Genomic DNA, 16744 nt, shown 5'->3' on the forward strand with positions numbered 1-16744 from the left:
GTTTCAGGTAATCCGACTGTTAGACTGACTTCCATATGAAATACGTTTGGTAGCTTTAATATATTTAATTAATAAAAGAGGACAATTGGAAAAATTCTGGGTTGAATCCAGTGGGCTAAATGAAATAATGTTATAATAAGTTGGTTTTTGTAATAAAAGTAAACAAAAAAACCCCAAAACATTCATAGTACAACCCCCGTGAAGGCATAACTCTTAAATAGAATGCCCCATATTCGCTTTGGTTTTTCCCTTGTCAGCTGATAGGCCTGTGCAGCTTCTCTGTCTTGGACTCTAGCAGTGAGGTTAATAAAGAGACTCAAGACCCTCAGACTGCAGTAGGGGGAATAGTTAAAAAGATTGATCCAGCAGGTGTTTAAGTGTTTGTGTAGAATGAAGACCTGTGCCTCCTGTAAAGGTTCTGTCTCATTCAAGGCAGCTCGGCAGTTTCCACATTCCCTTAACGGCTCAGAGTACACATGTCAGATGGGCCACTGCAGCAGTGATTTATCTGTATTTTAGGGCCCAGTGGCACATCAACAAATTGCATTATCTTAGGTAAGGTTTTTGGAAAATCTAACGCTATTTTGAATGAACATTTGAGCCATAGGACATGGAAGGGTTTGTGTTCCAAGGCTCAGACTAACTCCAAGGTGGGGACCAGGTTGTTATGCTTCTGTTCCCATTGGAGGGTACAGGTTCTGGGGAGCGTTACTTTCCGTTTTGTACTGCACTAACTTGAGGTAGGGTTAGTTCACAATAAAGAATTGTGTTGACAGCCTATTCACAGCTGCCTCTGCCCCTCTCCATACCCCAGTACAGCACCTCTGGTAAGAGTGAGAGCCTATTTAAAACACAGCACATAATAGTAAGTACTGTAAATCCACATTCAAGCACTTGAGATAAAGTGTTAACTGTAACCACTAAGCTGGAACCGGAGCAGACTCTGTAGTTTAAATGTCTGCTTTGGAGCATATTAAAGTTTCCTTTCTAACTCATCTAAATAAATGCCCAAGACTTGGATATTCAACGAATGGATCAGTTATTGAAAACTCGTTTTTCACCTACACCGTTGCCATTGAGTGTTAGGTTGGTATTTAAAGTTCACTAAATAAAATGACCAGTGAAGCCCTGCTGCCTGGATTGCAGAGCTGCACTGTCTTCCCCACACTCTGGTGTGGATACCGTCTTAGGAAAGATGTTCAAAGATTTCTGCAGATACGGAGTCCAGCATGCAGCCCACTGAAAATCATATGTGTCACTCGTCATGGTCACTTACCATGGAAGGAAAGGTCCTAACCAGTAATTCATGTTTCAGAAATTAAAGAAATAACTCCCCTGAATGCAGTCCAAGGGAAGAAGTTAATAGTGCTCTTACCAGTGGGATTGGCAGCTTGTAAGAAATATATCTTCTGGAAGATCTGTAAAGTCAGACTGTGACAGGTGAAACCCATATTCTACTTTAAAGATTTGACACAGAACTAATTTCCACAACATGAAGAAAGCGTGAGGACACATTGCAACGAAGCGACCCAATGCCTTAGTTTTGGATGCATTCAAAGGGAAATGCAAGACGGAAGCTGATTTGGTCGTGATGTGTGTGTAAGTGGTAGCAGTGACTCCTACAGTGTTGTTTCTTTAACTCCTCACTAACATTAGTGACACCATTGAGAATTCTTCAAGAGTAGAAGAATACTTCAATTGCTAATTGCTAAAAACTATGAAACATATATTGATTTTTGTAGCAGCATTACAGGGAAAGAATTGGATCATAGTAGAGTTACTAACAAAGTGACTAGAAGTGTTCTTTGTTTCTTCTCAAAATTCAACAGCAGCCACAGCTAGCAATTTCATTCACGTGAATTCACAGACCTTGCTTTTCTAACAAGAAACCTGTCTTGCTCTTGTTAATCTCAAGGAATTTATGAATAACACCCAAGTCTTTGTCACTAAGCACCTCATGATCACCAACTACCCCAAGGATCCCTACTGAGGAAGACTGGCCAACAAAACTGTCCAGGTTTCTTTGCTTTAACGTGTCATTTCATGCTAACTTTAAGAAGCCAATCCTCTTGAATTACTAATGGAGGAATATCATTTAGGACATTGCCTTGTACTTATGTAGTAAGTACTCAGTGGTTTTTACTTCATTTTTTGCATTCAAGTAAAACCATCTCTATATGAGAATTTGTGAGACAAATAAAGATGCATTCCAGATGTTGCTTTCTCTTTATCCACTTTTGCCCAAAGTCAGCTAATGTACTAAAGTTGGAGGGGGAGAACAGATTTCTGGCAGTAAAATTGAGATCAGGTAGTGTCTGTCATTCAAACGCGAACTACGCCATGCTGATTAATTATATCACTATTTCATCTTGGATGACTAAATCCATACTGGGCTAGCTGATTTTTATTTTTTGCTGAAACAGTGTGAAGGGAAGAAATGCTTTATGCCTAGCCACTACAACTTTTGAAAACGGAAATTCTGCGTATTTCTTTCCCTATTAGTACTATGTAGAGATAGCACAATATTATTTAAATGGGTATAAATGATTTGTTGGCCAGAGGCTCTTGTAGTTCAGTTAGTGTTTTGTTCTTATTGGGTTTCTGTAGTTGTATGCTATAGTGATTCAGAAAGGAGTTAACCCAGGGAAGTTTAGCCTCAATAAAGGGTTAATCTGGAAATGCTATTCATCTCATCTTTATTTTCTGCTACCCCAACACAGCAGTGTGCGAGTATAACTTACATGATTGCATCAGATCAGTAGCTCTGATATGTTTGTTTCGGTCTGTCCACAAACAGTTGAGAAAAATAAAACTACAAGTAATCAATTAACTAAAAATGTACCTGCTAAATGCACTTGCCTTTTAAGTGTTAGCACTGTGCTTGCATTAAATGCTGAGAAATCAGCACTAGATCTGCTTTGAAGAGGAAGCAAACCAAATTGTTACTGATAGTTATCAAATATGGGGGAGTGTGTCAGGTTTATATATCGTTAATAAATACCATTTGATGTTTATTGACTTTTTGAGCAAGTGTCCCTGAATGTTTCTTTACTGATATTATCATTTAGAATAGGGGTCAACAAACTACCACCTTTGGGCCAAATCCAGCTCGCCAGCTGCTTTGTAAATAAAGTTTTATTCATGCTATTTTGTTTATGTATTGCCTATGGCTGCTTTTGCACTACAACAGCTGAGTTGCATAATTGCGACAGAGAACATATGGCCTGCAAAGCTTAAAATATTTACTATCTGGCAATTTACAAAAAATGTTTGCCTATTTCCTCATCTAGAATAATAAGATAAAACTATTTGATTACTGGTAACTTATAAAGGTTTAGTTAACTGTTAGTCTGGGCTTGGTTTCTAGATTAATCAACCACACATTTGTTTATTCAACAAATACTTATTGAATGCTTACTGTATGTCAGGTTTGGGGGATATAACAGGGAACAATACAGACAATTCTCTGTACTCATGGAACTTACATTGTAGTGAGATGAGACCAACAGTAAACAGAGAAGTAAAGTAAGAACCATGGGGGAGTGTTAAGACTGTGTTACCTGTAAGAAATATAAAAGTGCACTTGTTAATACTGACTGCCCCCCCCATCTTGCTCTATGAAGTATGCCACGCTATAATATATTCATGTTTGTTCATCTACTAGAAGTTTTACTTTACTGGATGTGTGCTAATTTACCAAACTATACATATTAGCCTATTTACACCCAATTCTGTTATATACTAAAATCCCCGTGTTTTGTTACTTAAAATATTTAGTTTGATGATTATCTTTATCAGTGCTTAAAAGCTCTTTTTAATTAGAAAAATTTCCTTCAAAACCTACCATAGTATAAAAATTAAGAAGAAAATAGTAGAAAATAAAATCCAACAGTACATTAAGAAAATAATGCACCATGGCAAAGTGAGATTTATTCTAGGAAGGCAAGGTTGGTTCAATATTAACAACACTATTAATATTATATAATATATAAGTGGATTTTAGGAAAATATTACCACCTTTAATAAAGTTCAATACCCAATCATGATAAATAAATAAAAAAACAAAAACCCACAGAAATAGCAATTAAGGGAACTTTCTCAACATAGTAAAATGTATGTACCTTAGTTTTAAAGCCAGTATCATACTCACATGTAGTGGAAAAATCAGTAGAGACATTTCCACTGAGATACAAACAAGACAAGGATGATCACTAGCTCCACTATATGCAACAGTGTTCTAGAGATGTTGGCCAGTACAGTTAGAGGACGGTGAGGCATACGAATGGTGATAGAAGAAATAATACTGTCTCTACTTACAGACGATGGAGTAGTAAACCCGGGAAACCCCAGAGAGTCAATGATAAATTAATTGAAACTGTAAAATAATTCAGTGCAGTAGCAACAGGATATAAAATTAATATAGAAAAGCAATAGCCTTCCTCTACACAAACAATAAACTTAAAAGACATACTAGTAGAGAAAATCTCACTTGTAATAGCAAAGATTAAATGCTTAGGAATAAACAACATAAAATGTACAAAACTTCTATGTACCCAAAAGAAACTAAAGATTTGTGCAAATAAAAGGCATGTCCTATTGAAAAGGAAAACTCAACAATCATCAGTTCTCCTTCAGTTAATTTAGAATTATCAGTGTAATGACTGAAAATATCAATAAGCTGTTTTATATAGTTAGACAACTTGCTGCTAAAGTTGATATAGAAAGAACAAACATGCCAGAAAACACTGAAAAAAGTGGGGTGGAGGTTTGGGTGGCTAGCCTTACCAGACATTAAAACGTGCTATAAGAGTAGATCTTATAAGTTTTCATCGTAAAAGATCAAATTAGATCTATATCACATACCACACACAAAAATAAATTCCCAGTAGATTAAGATGAAGGCATGCACATTCTTCAAGAAAACTGGAGTGAATTTCTCTTTAACCTTGATGCAGAGAAGAGCTTTCTAACTAGGACTCAAAATACAGAGGCCAAAAAAATAAAGACTGATAAATTTGACTACTTTTTTTATAAATGCCATTACAAATTTTATAGTATAAACAAAATCTAAAGACAAGTGAGAAACTAGGAGAAAATATTCACAATTTATGCCACAGGCAAAAGGCTAGCATTCCTAATATATAAAGAATTCTTTAAAATTTCAGAACAAAGGACTGAAAACCCAGATTTGAAAAATTGGGGAAAGACATGAGCAAACAGTTCACCAGAAGAGATATAAAAACAGCCCTCAAACGTGAAAGAGTAGTCAAACTCAGAATTAGAGGAATACAAACTCAAAAATATCAGATACCTTTACTCACATATGAGACAGGTCAAACATTGCCAGTGAGACTGTAAATTGCTTCAGAGCTTCATGGAGGGAAATTTGGAAATGCATAACTTTTGACCCAACAATCCCACTTTAGGAATTGACCCTAAAGATAGACATCAAACAATACAAATATACACAGGCAAAAGTTGGAAACAACTGAAATGCCTATCCGTAGGAGAGTGGGTGAACAAACTGGAACACACACACACAAAGGAGTGCTAAGACCTATTTTAAAAATGAGAATGTTATAAACTGATAGGGAATACTTTCTAGGACATGCTGTTAGGTGTGGGGGGAAAGCCCAAAATGTATCTAGGATATGCTACCCTTTATGTAAGAAACAAGATAATATAAGAGAATAAACAGGTATCTTCTCATTTATGCAAAAAAATATATAGGAACGATACGCCAAAATCTAAGGAAATTGGTTTATAGAGGGCAGATGGGAAAGGGGTGGAAAGGAGAACTGGGAATAGCCGAAGCAGAGATGAGATCTTTTTGTAGAACTCTCACCTTTAGAACCATAGAAGCATTTCACATGCCCTAAAAATATCAAAACAATTAAAACCAGTCGGGATGTGGAGGGAATTCAAAACGGAATACAAACCCTAAGAAATCACTCTGTGTTTTTCACAAGGTTATAGGTTAGTAGTCCCAAAATTACTTTGTGTACATAATAAAATTGAACAAATAAGTAAAATTGATTTAAATAATGAGAATTGGGCTTCTTACCTGTGGAGAAAGAAGTTATAAATAAGGAAAGAGAGAAGGCAAAATGTACCCTCTAGTTTTGGACTAGAATTAGGGGTAGCTGCATAAGCTCATGGTTACACACACATACACTAATACGGAAATACAGATGTGTTTGTGTGTGGGTTAATGTGCATACATATATTTCCTTTCTGTTCATGGAGAGGGCCTAAGAGCAATGACATCCCAGGAATAATGAGCAGATCTAGTGCTCAGATCTTAAACCATTCTCCAATACGAAAACCATGTAGACAGAAAAACCATAGCTCCTAGAAGTGGTTGATTATAGGGCTGGGGCTGAAAAAAAAACAGAAGGTGAGTCTGGAGCAACCTGTGGTTCCAAAAATATAAGGATTTAGAGCAGCTTCTAATGGCCAAAACTGAAATAATTTGAGCAACAAAACAATGTCAACGTTAGATTTGAATCCATAGAATAAAATAAATATCTATGAGTGTATTCGTTTTCTTACAAGAAATTACTAAAAATTCAGCAGCTTAAAACAACACCCATTGATTATCTCACAGGTTCCATGGCCAGGAGTCCAGGCACAGCTCAGCTGGGTCCTCTGCTCAGGGTCTCACAAGGCTGCAAAGTCTTGGATGGTCCCTGTTCCCATCTGGAGACTCGGCTAGGGAAGAATTTGATCCGGTCTCATTTAGGTCACTGGAAGAATTCACTTCCTGTGGTTGTAGAGTGATGCCCTCAGGTGCCGGAGGCTGCCTGTCCTTGCCGTGTGGCTCAGTTCACATCAAGGAAGCTGGCTTGTTTGAGGCCATCAGGAGCATCTGTCAGCTCTGCAAAGGCCCAAGTCCTCTTAAACTCAGGCCGACCCAGATCGTCTCCCTTTTGGTTATTTCAGAGACAGTGATTGAGGATTTGCAAAATCACACCTGCAAAATCCCTTTAGTATTGCCATATAACATAATTGTAGGAGTGATATTCCATCATTTTTGTTACATTCTTTGATAAGAAACCAAGTCACAGGTTCTGCCCTCAGTGGAGATTACACAAGACTGACTCACGGGAGGTCATCATATAACGTGTCTGCTAGAGTGAGTCCATGTAGATAGACAGAAATAGTCTAATAAATACATACACAAATGGGGAAGAAGAGAGAGTGCTTCCTCACAATTGACTCTCAATAAATGTGGAAGGAAAGAAGAGAGTAAAGACTCACCGTTAGCAAACACCACTGTAATGAATGTTGCAGACAAGATTCTCTAAGGGATGCAAAGATTAGTGGGTGCGAGTTTGAGGAGACAGGATTTGCAGTCTCAAATACCTCCCCGAAGAGGCTTAATCAGCTACAAGGAGCAAAATAGTAACTGTATTGGAGGAACTTGGTAGACACCAACTTTACCAAGTAAGGAAGGTAAACCACCAGAAATGAAACGTCCCCCTAGACAGAATGAACCAAGAAGGACGTGACATTTAGTGGTGCACTTCCCAAAATGAATAACCTCATTACAATGATGAAAACATACCAGACAGAACCAAATTGAGGAACACTCTTCAAAAAGTGTCCAGGTCATAGGAAGAAAGAAAGACTGAATCTTTAATGACTGGAGGAGACTAAGGAGAGATGACAACTAAGAGCCACGTGAGATCCTAGAACAGAAAAACAGACATTAAGTGGAAAATTTGGTGTAATTAAAATAAGATCTTTAGTTAACAATATTATACCCTGGTAAGTTCTTCATGCTAATTATATTGTGGTTATATAAGATGTGAACACTAGGGGAGGTGGGCTAAGGGATCTCAGGGGACTCCTTGTTCTGGTTTTACAACTTTTAAGTCTAAAACAAATGAAAAATAAGTTGTTTTTATATGTAAAAAATCATAGTATAGATTTGTGCTGAGCATCAAAAATAAAAAGTAAGTGGTTATTGAAGAATAAATACATAGGTGTAAAGTGGTAAAATTTATTCTCACTCCCAACATAGGTTTTTCCAGTTGTAATTTTTTTCCATTGTGCTTAATGTCATTATAAACATAGCTGAGGGGAAAACATGGGCTTTGTTTAAAAACTCAGTTTTAATATTAAAGCCTATTCATAAAGTTGGTTTGTTCACTATGCATGGCAATAGTTTTAAATAATTACCAAACTTTGCTTAGAACGTTTTACTTCTGACAAACATAAATCATATAAAAGTCTATGGTTTTGAAGGTCTTTACTTGATTCAGTTGGTTCAGAGGGCTCTGAACGGTCATCTTTAGATGGACGTTGGCCACAAATGAGTCTTCCGTACTGTATTTATCAAAATGTTTCTGAGTCATCACCTGCTATGACTGTACTTATGGAGGATGAAGTTACATCTTAACTGAAACTGGCGCTGGAAAGACGGCGGTAAAGCACATGGAGAATTGAGAACAGTTTGGGCAAATCTGTCTTTACCATGAAAAGGTTCTTGATTGTTTCTTTAAGGGATGGATTTAATAACTGAATTTTCTCATTTCTTTAGCGAGATATCTGTTAGAATTGCACCAAACAACTAGTAGTGCTGCTTGGATGTGGCAGTATTTTCTGCATTCACGAGATGGGTTTCTCAGAGCCTTTGTGTTTTAGTGGAAATGTTGCATGTAAGAGCAGTGCCTAGGGCGTACATAGTGTAAGTGGTGGTGTCCTGTGTAAGGAGAATTACTGTTTGTTTTTACTGTCATGAGCCTCTGAGTCCAGCCTGTCATGCAGAAACAATCATTATCATGTAAGCACTTCCTGTCTTAGTGCAGTTGATGCCCCAGGGACATTTTCAAAAGTCAGGATTTGGCTGCAGAGTGCTTTAAATTTCTACATGGACTGTAGACTGGGGCCTTGGGGTGTTCCATAGGGAGCACAGGACCCTGAGGACACACAGCCACTTTTGTGTATCTGTTGCCAAGTCGAGGACCAGTGTTTGCCCTTCAGATTGTTTTCATCCCGCATGTTAAGTGTTTTTTACTTTACGTTGAATGAGTTGCTGGTAATGCTCATTTACTACAAATACCGAGGAGTAAAAGGCTGGTTAACCCAATCCTGTGCTGTTTGTCTGGTCCCTTCATCCCCTAGCCGCGGCTGGAATCTGGGGAATGACTCCTAGTGGTTTCCCAGTGCAGCGTGTTTTAGTGTCTATCAATTCAGGTCTTGGTTTTCACTTTCACTGAGAAAGAGTGGCCGTTGAACCACGGAGCACTCAGAAACACATGTTTTCCATTCTTTTCTCAATGTGAGAAGCCTAAACTCTCAAAAACAATTTGAGAATTTTTATAGTTACATTTTAACAACTATTTCTAGCTGTTATCTAAATGGGAAATCATCTCCCTGCCTCGCTGGCTGTCACCGTTATTAGAATTAGCATGAGTGACAGTCCTCAGAGACTCTGGGGACCGAGCTCCTGCTGGGCTGTGCAGGGGCTGCCTGGCCTCACAGATGCAGAACTGCGAAAGGGTTGCTGTGCGGTGTGTAACACCGGGCTCTGCATCATGACCTTCACCAGGGTGAATTGGTGCTAATCTTCAGCACATTAATTTCCTTCTCTACTCAAATGTAATGTACAAAACTGTGGAGGAGTAGGTCCTGTGGTGTCAAAGCAGTTATTAGCTTGTTCTGACATGATCACGGACTCTACACCAGAGGGCTACACAGGGAGATGTATGTATGTATGTGTGTGTGTGTGTATGTATGTGTGTATGTATGTGTGTGTGTATGTATGTATGTGTGTATGTATGTATATTTCTGTCTTGCTAACTCATTTTAAGCAAAGGGAGAAGTTAGAAGATAAAATAGCCAGTCCCCATGCCATGAGAGCGTGTGCCTTAGGACTGTGCTAAGTTCAACTGCCTTTTTTTATTCTTTATTTTTAGTCTTAGAAATGCGTCTGAACGTCTGAGCCAGAAAATGATAATTCTTAAATTTCAAAATCCTGTCTCCTTCCTTCACATGACTCATTGTCTGTCTTTAATTAGTAAAATAATAAGTATCTTTTCCTTTAATTCATATTAGGTTAAGGACCATTAAATAACCAAGATTTATTAAACATTTGTTGTGCTACTAGAAGGATTAAAGGAGTAAAAGACACGATTCCTCTTTCAAGGAGCGTACATTATAGTTTGAAAGAACAAATTGAGCACACATTAAATAAATGGAAATCAAATAGTTGCTAAATCTGTGCTATTGCTTTATTAGCAGTAAAGATCAAAAGAGATGCGGAATAATATTTCTTTAGTGCTAACATACACTACATTTTATAGTCCTATGTTTTATGTTTTTAATAGATGTCTTCTCATAAGTTTATGTTGAATCTGATTAATTATAATTTTTTTTTACACATCAGTTGCTATTACTACGTTGAACAAATATTAACAATGAAAAATTGTGGGTCACTATGCATGCCTGCCCACTTCGAGACTAGTTCAAACTCAGGAGGATGAGTTCAGTTCATCCGTCTTGGATTTTGTTAATGCATTAAAGAAGTGTGCGTCAGGGGATTTCAGCTACTAATTGATTTATCTGTGAGTTTGGGAGCTCATCCAGTAAGAAATTGAACTTTTTTGGAGGTCGTTTGCTAAATATGTTTATGCGTGTTTCATCTTCGTTTTAAACACACACAGACACACACACACACACACAGAAAGGGTGAAATATCATGCTTTTTGAGCTATGTCTTTTTCTGTGTAGGGGCCATATTTGTGACAATAAAGATGAAATACATGTAACTACGTCTTCATTTTGCACAACTGCAATATTAATGCAAAAGGTTTCCCTCCTGTGTTTTACAGGCAGTCAGATGCCTCCTCAGCCACCCGGGAGCCAATCGGAATCTAGTTCCCATCCTGCCTTGAGCCAGTCACCAATGCCACAGGAAAGAGGTAAGTCTGCAACCTGTATCTTACATACCTTTGTGTATTGAGTCTATGAGGCTTATATGAATTTGCTTACCTGTGCATATCCTTATAGGTAATTTTTTAAAGGATATTATGTTTCCTCATGAGATGAGTGAAATAAACAAGAACCTACATGTAACAACAAATATGGAAAAGAAGGATGCATTCTTACAGATTGGGTGAAGTTTTATCAAAGCACAATTCAAGACTCAAAGAATATATATGTCCACATAGAACCATGAAGCATAATTCATACATGACTGTAGTCTGATATTTGATCTAGCTGTGTAAAAAATGATTCTTAATGATTCAATTTGGATATTGGTTCTAGTGAAGTAAACTGTTAAAGTGTGTGTGTGTATGTTTAGCTGTTTTGATCAATTATTTCCATGATATTTAATATTAAAAATTTAAACACATAGTCAGACCTTGTGTTATAACATTGTAGGATTTTAGAACTGGAGCGGACTTGAAAGATCATAGAGTCCAGTCACCTCCATTTATAATAAAGAAACTAAGGACTGTAGAGGTTCTTCTTAGGACTTCTTCATTCTCAGAGGCGATTTAGTGCCAGAGCCAGAAAAAAAGAACTTGGGCTTTTCCTGAAGCCCTTGAACATTCCGGTTGGCCCACATCTGCAAACCCTTTGACCTTCAGCTCCGCTCTGCATGTTGACCTCCAAATATTATTGCCTTCAGCCTTCGTTTGTTTACCTCTGTCTTCTTCCTCCCTTTTGGTAGTCAAGGTACGTTTGTTGGTGGTGGTGTAGCAATTTTAATCCAGGTTAGTGTTGACCAGAGTTTACAAGCCTAGTGCACCATCTAATGCTGTGCCAAGTCTCTCCTCAGTGCCTGAGAGTCAGGGAATGCCCATCCCAGCCACGAAACATGCCACTTTCTTCACTCCCCCCCTTCTCTCACACTCGCCCAGAAGACAGAAGTCGGTAGCTTGGTAGCTGGTACTAAAGGTTCCTGACTCCTAATGTTTATAATTATTTCTGTATGATTTATACAGATGATTACTTGCTTCTATTGGAAGTAGAAGGTTTTAGTTATTTTGCGTGTTAAAAACTCAGAACCACAGTATTTAGAAAGTAATGCGAGTGAAAAGATCGATTAACCTGCTCTACACATCATTTGTGTTGAAATGAAATGTTTACAAGAAATAAAATGAAATTTTCATTTCCTAACACTTTTACATGTTTAACTTTTTTATTATAATTTAATGTATAGTTAATACTTTCATTCCCATACCAAGATACCACAGTATGTTTTAATAATGGAATGGCTGATGGTTTTCAAAGTTTAGGGTGCGCAAGAATGGCTGGGAGAGCGTGTTCAGAGAGATTGCGAGGGCACACCCCAGACTTCTGAGCCGGTGGGTCTGAGGTGGGACACTGAAAATCTACATTTCTGACGAGTTCGCAGGTACTGCTGCTGCTGCTGATCTGAGGGCCATACTTTGAGAACCACTGCTTTCTAACGATACTAATTGTGCGATGTGTGCATTTGTTTCTCTAAACTTTTCACTGTGACCTCCTATAAATCAGTCTTGTACCTCACATCCTCTTTATTATAGATTGCTTGTTTTGTGTTAATTCCTCATGCGGTGCTGGTCGTCTGGAAGACATTACAGAAGTCCGTGGAGAGCTCACTAGGCCATGCAAGGGGTATTCTCCCCAAGCTCCCTTTCCTGGCCATGGGTTTCACCTACATGTGTTGCTGAGTCAGGGGAGTAGAGAAAAAAAGGACTAAAGAAATTATCCTGCACTGAAAGCCTGCTCAGGCCAGACCCAGAGCTAAGCTGAAGATGTGTGTTATTTCATTTAAACCGCACCATGACCCTGTAACCTCATCCCACTGGGAGAATTCTGCTTCTTTTGCAAGCACTAAAGGATAAGACGTGCCTTATTTGAAAGTACTGCAAGTCTAACCTTTATCACTAAGAACTAACAAGAGAAACCCCTCCCAGATCTTCCAACAACATCTTCCCCATCCCCTTCCAATTGATAACGTGTTTAAGAAATTTGAAAATGTAGAAAACCAAATGTCAAGCATGAGGAATCATAGTTAAATTAAACTTTTAACTTAAGTGAAGATGGATATTTGCATGGCTAAACCTAGGGTAGTCCTATGATGTCGCTATGTGGAGACCACGATGGTGATGAGTTCTTTTTTCCCTCTGATTATCTTTATTATATGTAGTGTGGTTTTGGTCACATAATGGATACATAACAATCTGTGTAGTTATAATGACCAGGCCCTTCAAATAGCAAATATAAATTTTATAATTTGCTAAACCTGAATTTATTAACATGTTTCCAAACTTTCTCTGGAAGACTGTGCTAGAGACATTATATGCATCCTTTGTGTGCCTTTTGTTGGTTGGGCAACCCCCCGAAAAGGAAAACTTCATATTTCAGAAAGAGTTTTAGATGATGCTTTGCCAACTTTCCTTAAAAGTTGGGTAGCAAGAATTTTTTTAAATGGCTTTGTTATTTGTTAAAATCTAGGAAGGAATGTTAGGTCCTAATGACATTTGATCAGATGTTTTAATGGCAAATGACACAGTCATTCCAATGCTTTGGTACAATAATAAAAACGGTTTTCTTGTTTGTTTTTACCATCATTGGATGTGTACCAACAATGCCTACAGTGCAAAGTAGATCTAAGAAAATACTTGCTAGAAAATTCTCCAGTGTTGACTCCCATGTTTTGAAATTAATTTAACTTCATTTATACCTTTGCAATTGATTTATCTCCCCCCTTATTTAGGGAAGTGATGAAAGAAGCAGAGAGAAAAAAATATATTGGTGAGTTAGCATCTTATTAAAAAATATACACTCTTTGTCAGAAACCATGAACCATTAAAGACAAGAACATAGCTTCTGTACTACTCAATGCTAGAATCACCAAATTGAATAGTTAGTTCCTTTTACATTTATTTTCTTTTAATAATAAGATTAAGAAAGATTCCACAAATACACGCATTTTCTTTAACGTATCCACAGGAGATAGATTTTCTTTAATGTCAAAGAATCTAGAAACACACTTGCCCAGAGACAACTAACTACACAAAGCAAGAGATGCAGCCTACTCCTGTTTGGAGATGCAGTTTTCTGGGTACTCCCCAGAGTCCTCATGGGGGGTCTGACATACAAACCTAGAGCCTAGGTCCCTCCAGGCCCAAGAAGCTGAACTTGGTTCTGCCATCGTTCCTTCCTGCTTGGTCCTTGTATCCTCAATCAGGAAGAATTCATTTATTGAAAAATTGTGCACTCTGTTTAGGAGAATTCTGCAGACCTGAGTCTGTCCTAGCATCTGAATCACACTGGCAACTGCAAAGGCACCTCCTCTTCCCAAGGTTGAGTACAGAGTCAGTGCATGGCCCAGATGGCTCGTGGCCCTGCAGTTTCCCCACCCCCATCCCCATCTGCAGTTTAACATCCTCCTTCTCTGGAGGTTCTAGATTGAGTTTGTCAAAGGAATCAGTCACAAATCTATTTCCGCACATTATATATAGTCAGAAATAACTGAGTTTCTGTCGTTTTATATTTTCCATCTATAAACGTATATGTGCAAGTAAGTAACAGCCGTCTTGGTTGCAAAAAGAAAGGACACACTTTAGATATTTACTGACCTCTTTATTCTTACGTAGTATTGGCTCCTCTATTTTTTCATCTACTTTCCCATATGGAGGATTGAGTACTCTTGATTTAATACTCTCCTGTTTGCATTTTATATGAATGCTGGTACTTCTTACTAACTTAAAAAGACAATTAGTTCAAATTCTTTGGGCTTAACTTCTTCATTCTTTATACCTTTAAAAGAAAAAAGGACAAAACTTCAGCTTAGTATTCTGTAACACATTTGCCATTGGTTTTTATTTTAAACTAAACCTTCTCTGTAGACCTCATATAAAGACATACAGAATTGCTATTAAAGCACCTCACCAAAAAAAAAAAAAAAAAAAAAATCAAGTAGTATAAATTGTGCTACCTAAGCATTGGAAGTGTTCGTTCAGAAAATCCTAAAATACTGAAGTAAATTTTACAAGAAAATTGTAGCTAACAAGTTTAGATTAGTTTTATCCTCTTGTTTCTTTCTTTCTTTTTTCTTTTTTTTGAAATTTTTATTGAGAAATATTGGAGAACAGTGTGTTTTTCCAGGACCTGTCAGCTCCAAGTCAAGCTGTTGTTTCATCCAGTTGTGGATGGTGCAGCTCACTGGCCCATACGGGAATCGAACCTGTGACGTTGGTGTTATGAGCACTGCACTCTAACCAACTGAGCTAACTGGCCACCCCATCCTTATTTCTTAATCTTTAATATACTGTGTTTCCCCGAAAATAAGACCTAGCCGGACCATTAGCTCTAATGTGTCTTTTGGAGCAAAAATTAATTTAAGACCCAGTATTATATTGTATTATATTATTATATTATATTATATTATATTATATTATATTATATTATATTGTATTATATTGTATTATATTGTATTATATTATAAGACCTGGTCGTATAGTAAAGTAAGACCAGGTCTTATGTTAATTTTTGCTCCAAAAGACCCATCAGGAGCTGACAGTCCGGCTACGTCTTATTTTTGGGGAAACATGGTACATGTATCTTAAAATTTGCAAAGAGCAATAGGAAACGGCTTATGAATGTGTTGTTGTTGATTTTGTTCCAAGAGGGCTTGGAGCGAATATGGAATAATCATCTGAGTGGATAAATTTGTATAATTATTATTAACATCAAAATGATCCCATTTTTAACCCCTGTAAAATGTTAAGCTTAATGAACCTCACAAATGCCCTTCTAGTTTATTGGATTAACAATTAGGTGAAAACGTTTCAAGAGGGCTTATTTATTTGGGCAGATGTAGAGAGGTCAGAATTAATTTTTTGAAAACCTTTTAATTGAATTCCCTTTTAATTTTCACAGTGGTGTCTAGTTAAATATTCATGTTAATGCCGGTGGTTTTCTGAAGGTCTGAACTAGATCTGGATTCTCAAAATCAACATAGGTTATTTAACCCTTTTCATCTGGCGCGCCAGCAGGGACTTCCTTAGTGTAATCCCATAGTATTTGAATAATTAGAAGGTAGTAATGAGGATTTAATTAGTCCTTGAGATACACGAAGGCAGAGCCACTAAGAACTTTCCCTTTTGGACACGGATTGCAAACAGAACTGACGCTGCTGCAGGAGCGTGGTGTGCCAGGAATGCCTTCTGTAGCTGGAGGCGCTTCCGTGGCACCATTCTGTGACCGTCAGGTCTGTACAGAGGGTACCCTGGGTGAAATGTGCCGGAATTATTGAAGAGCACCCCACCCCAACCTTCATTCTTGTCCACCTACCTAACAGCCTTCTTTTCTCTCTCTCTCCTGTTTAAACAAAGTGGTAGTGGAAGCATACAGGCTTACTGTACCTGATTGCGAATCGGCTTTTACTGTGGGACCAAAATCAGACAAGCCAGACGCGTCATGTATTTACTCGGTAGATGCAGAACACAGAGAAAAATTACAAACTTTTGCAGTTTTATACCCCTAAAGTATTTAAACCAAACTTAGCGCTTGACAGCTGTGTATCAGAAGAATGGCAGCGCTCTCAGGTTTGGAATGTGAGCTTCACAGTGATATTTATCAGTAGCTCCGTTTTTATAAATATAAATAGTGACATTATCCAGAAAAAGTGTGTAGCAGATGGGGTGGGGTCAGGTATTTAGATGTGTGTGTGTGTGTGTGTGTGTGTGTGTGTGCGTGTGCACACACTACACAAAAGGTAAATCAGAATTTCTGTGCT

At 37.8% G+C, this 16744-nt stretch overlaps 1 protein-coding gene across 9 annotated transcripts in view; it reads left to right on the forward strand.

Annotated features, from left to right (window-relative positions):
- The window catches only part of ARID1B (AT-rich interaction domain 1B), a 397542-nt gene that overhangs the window by 296453 nt on the left and 84345 nt on the right, over positions 1-16744 (forward strand). For all 9 annotated transcript variants that reach the window (XM_074333739.1, XM_074333744.1, XM_074333741.1 and 6 more), the window contains one exon: positions 10839-10928. In XM_074333739.1, coding sequence (XP_074189840.1) covers positions 10839-10928 — 90 coding nt within the window. The remainder of the gene's footprint in view (positions 1-10838; positions 10929-16744) is intronic.

Source organism: Rhinolophus sinicus, linkage group LG05 (assembly GCF_036562045.2).
Source record: "Rhinolophus sinicus isolate RSC01 linkage group LG05, ASM3656204v1, whole genome shotgun sequence".
Classification (NCBI taxonomy): Eukaryota; Metazoa; Chordata; class Mammalia; order Chiroptera; family Rhinolophidae; genus Rhinolophus; species Rhinolophus sinicus.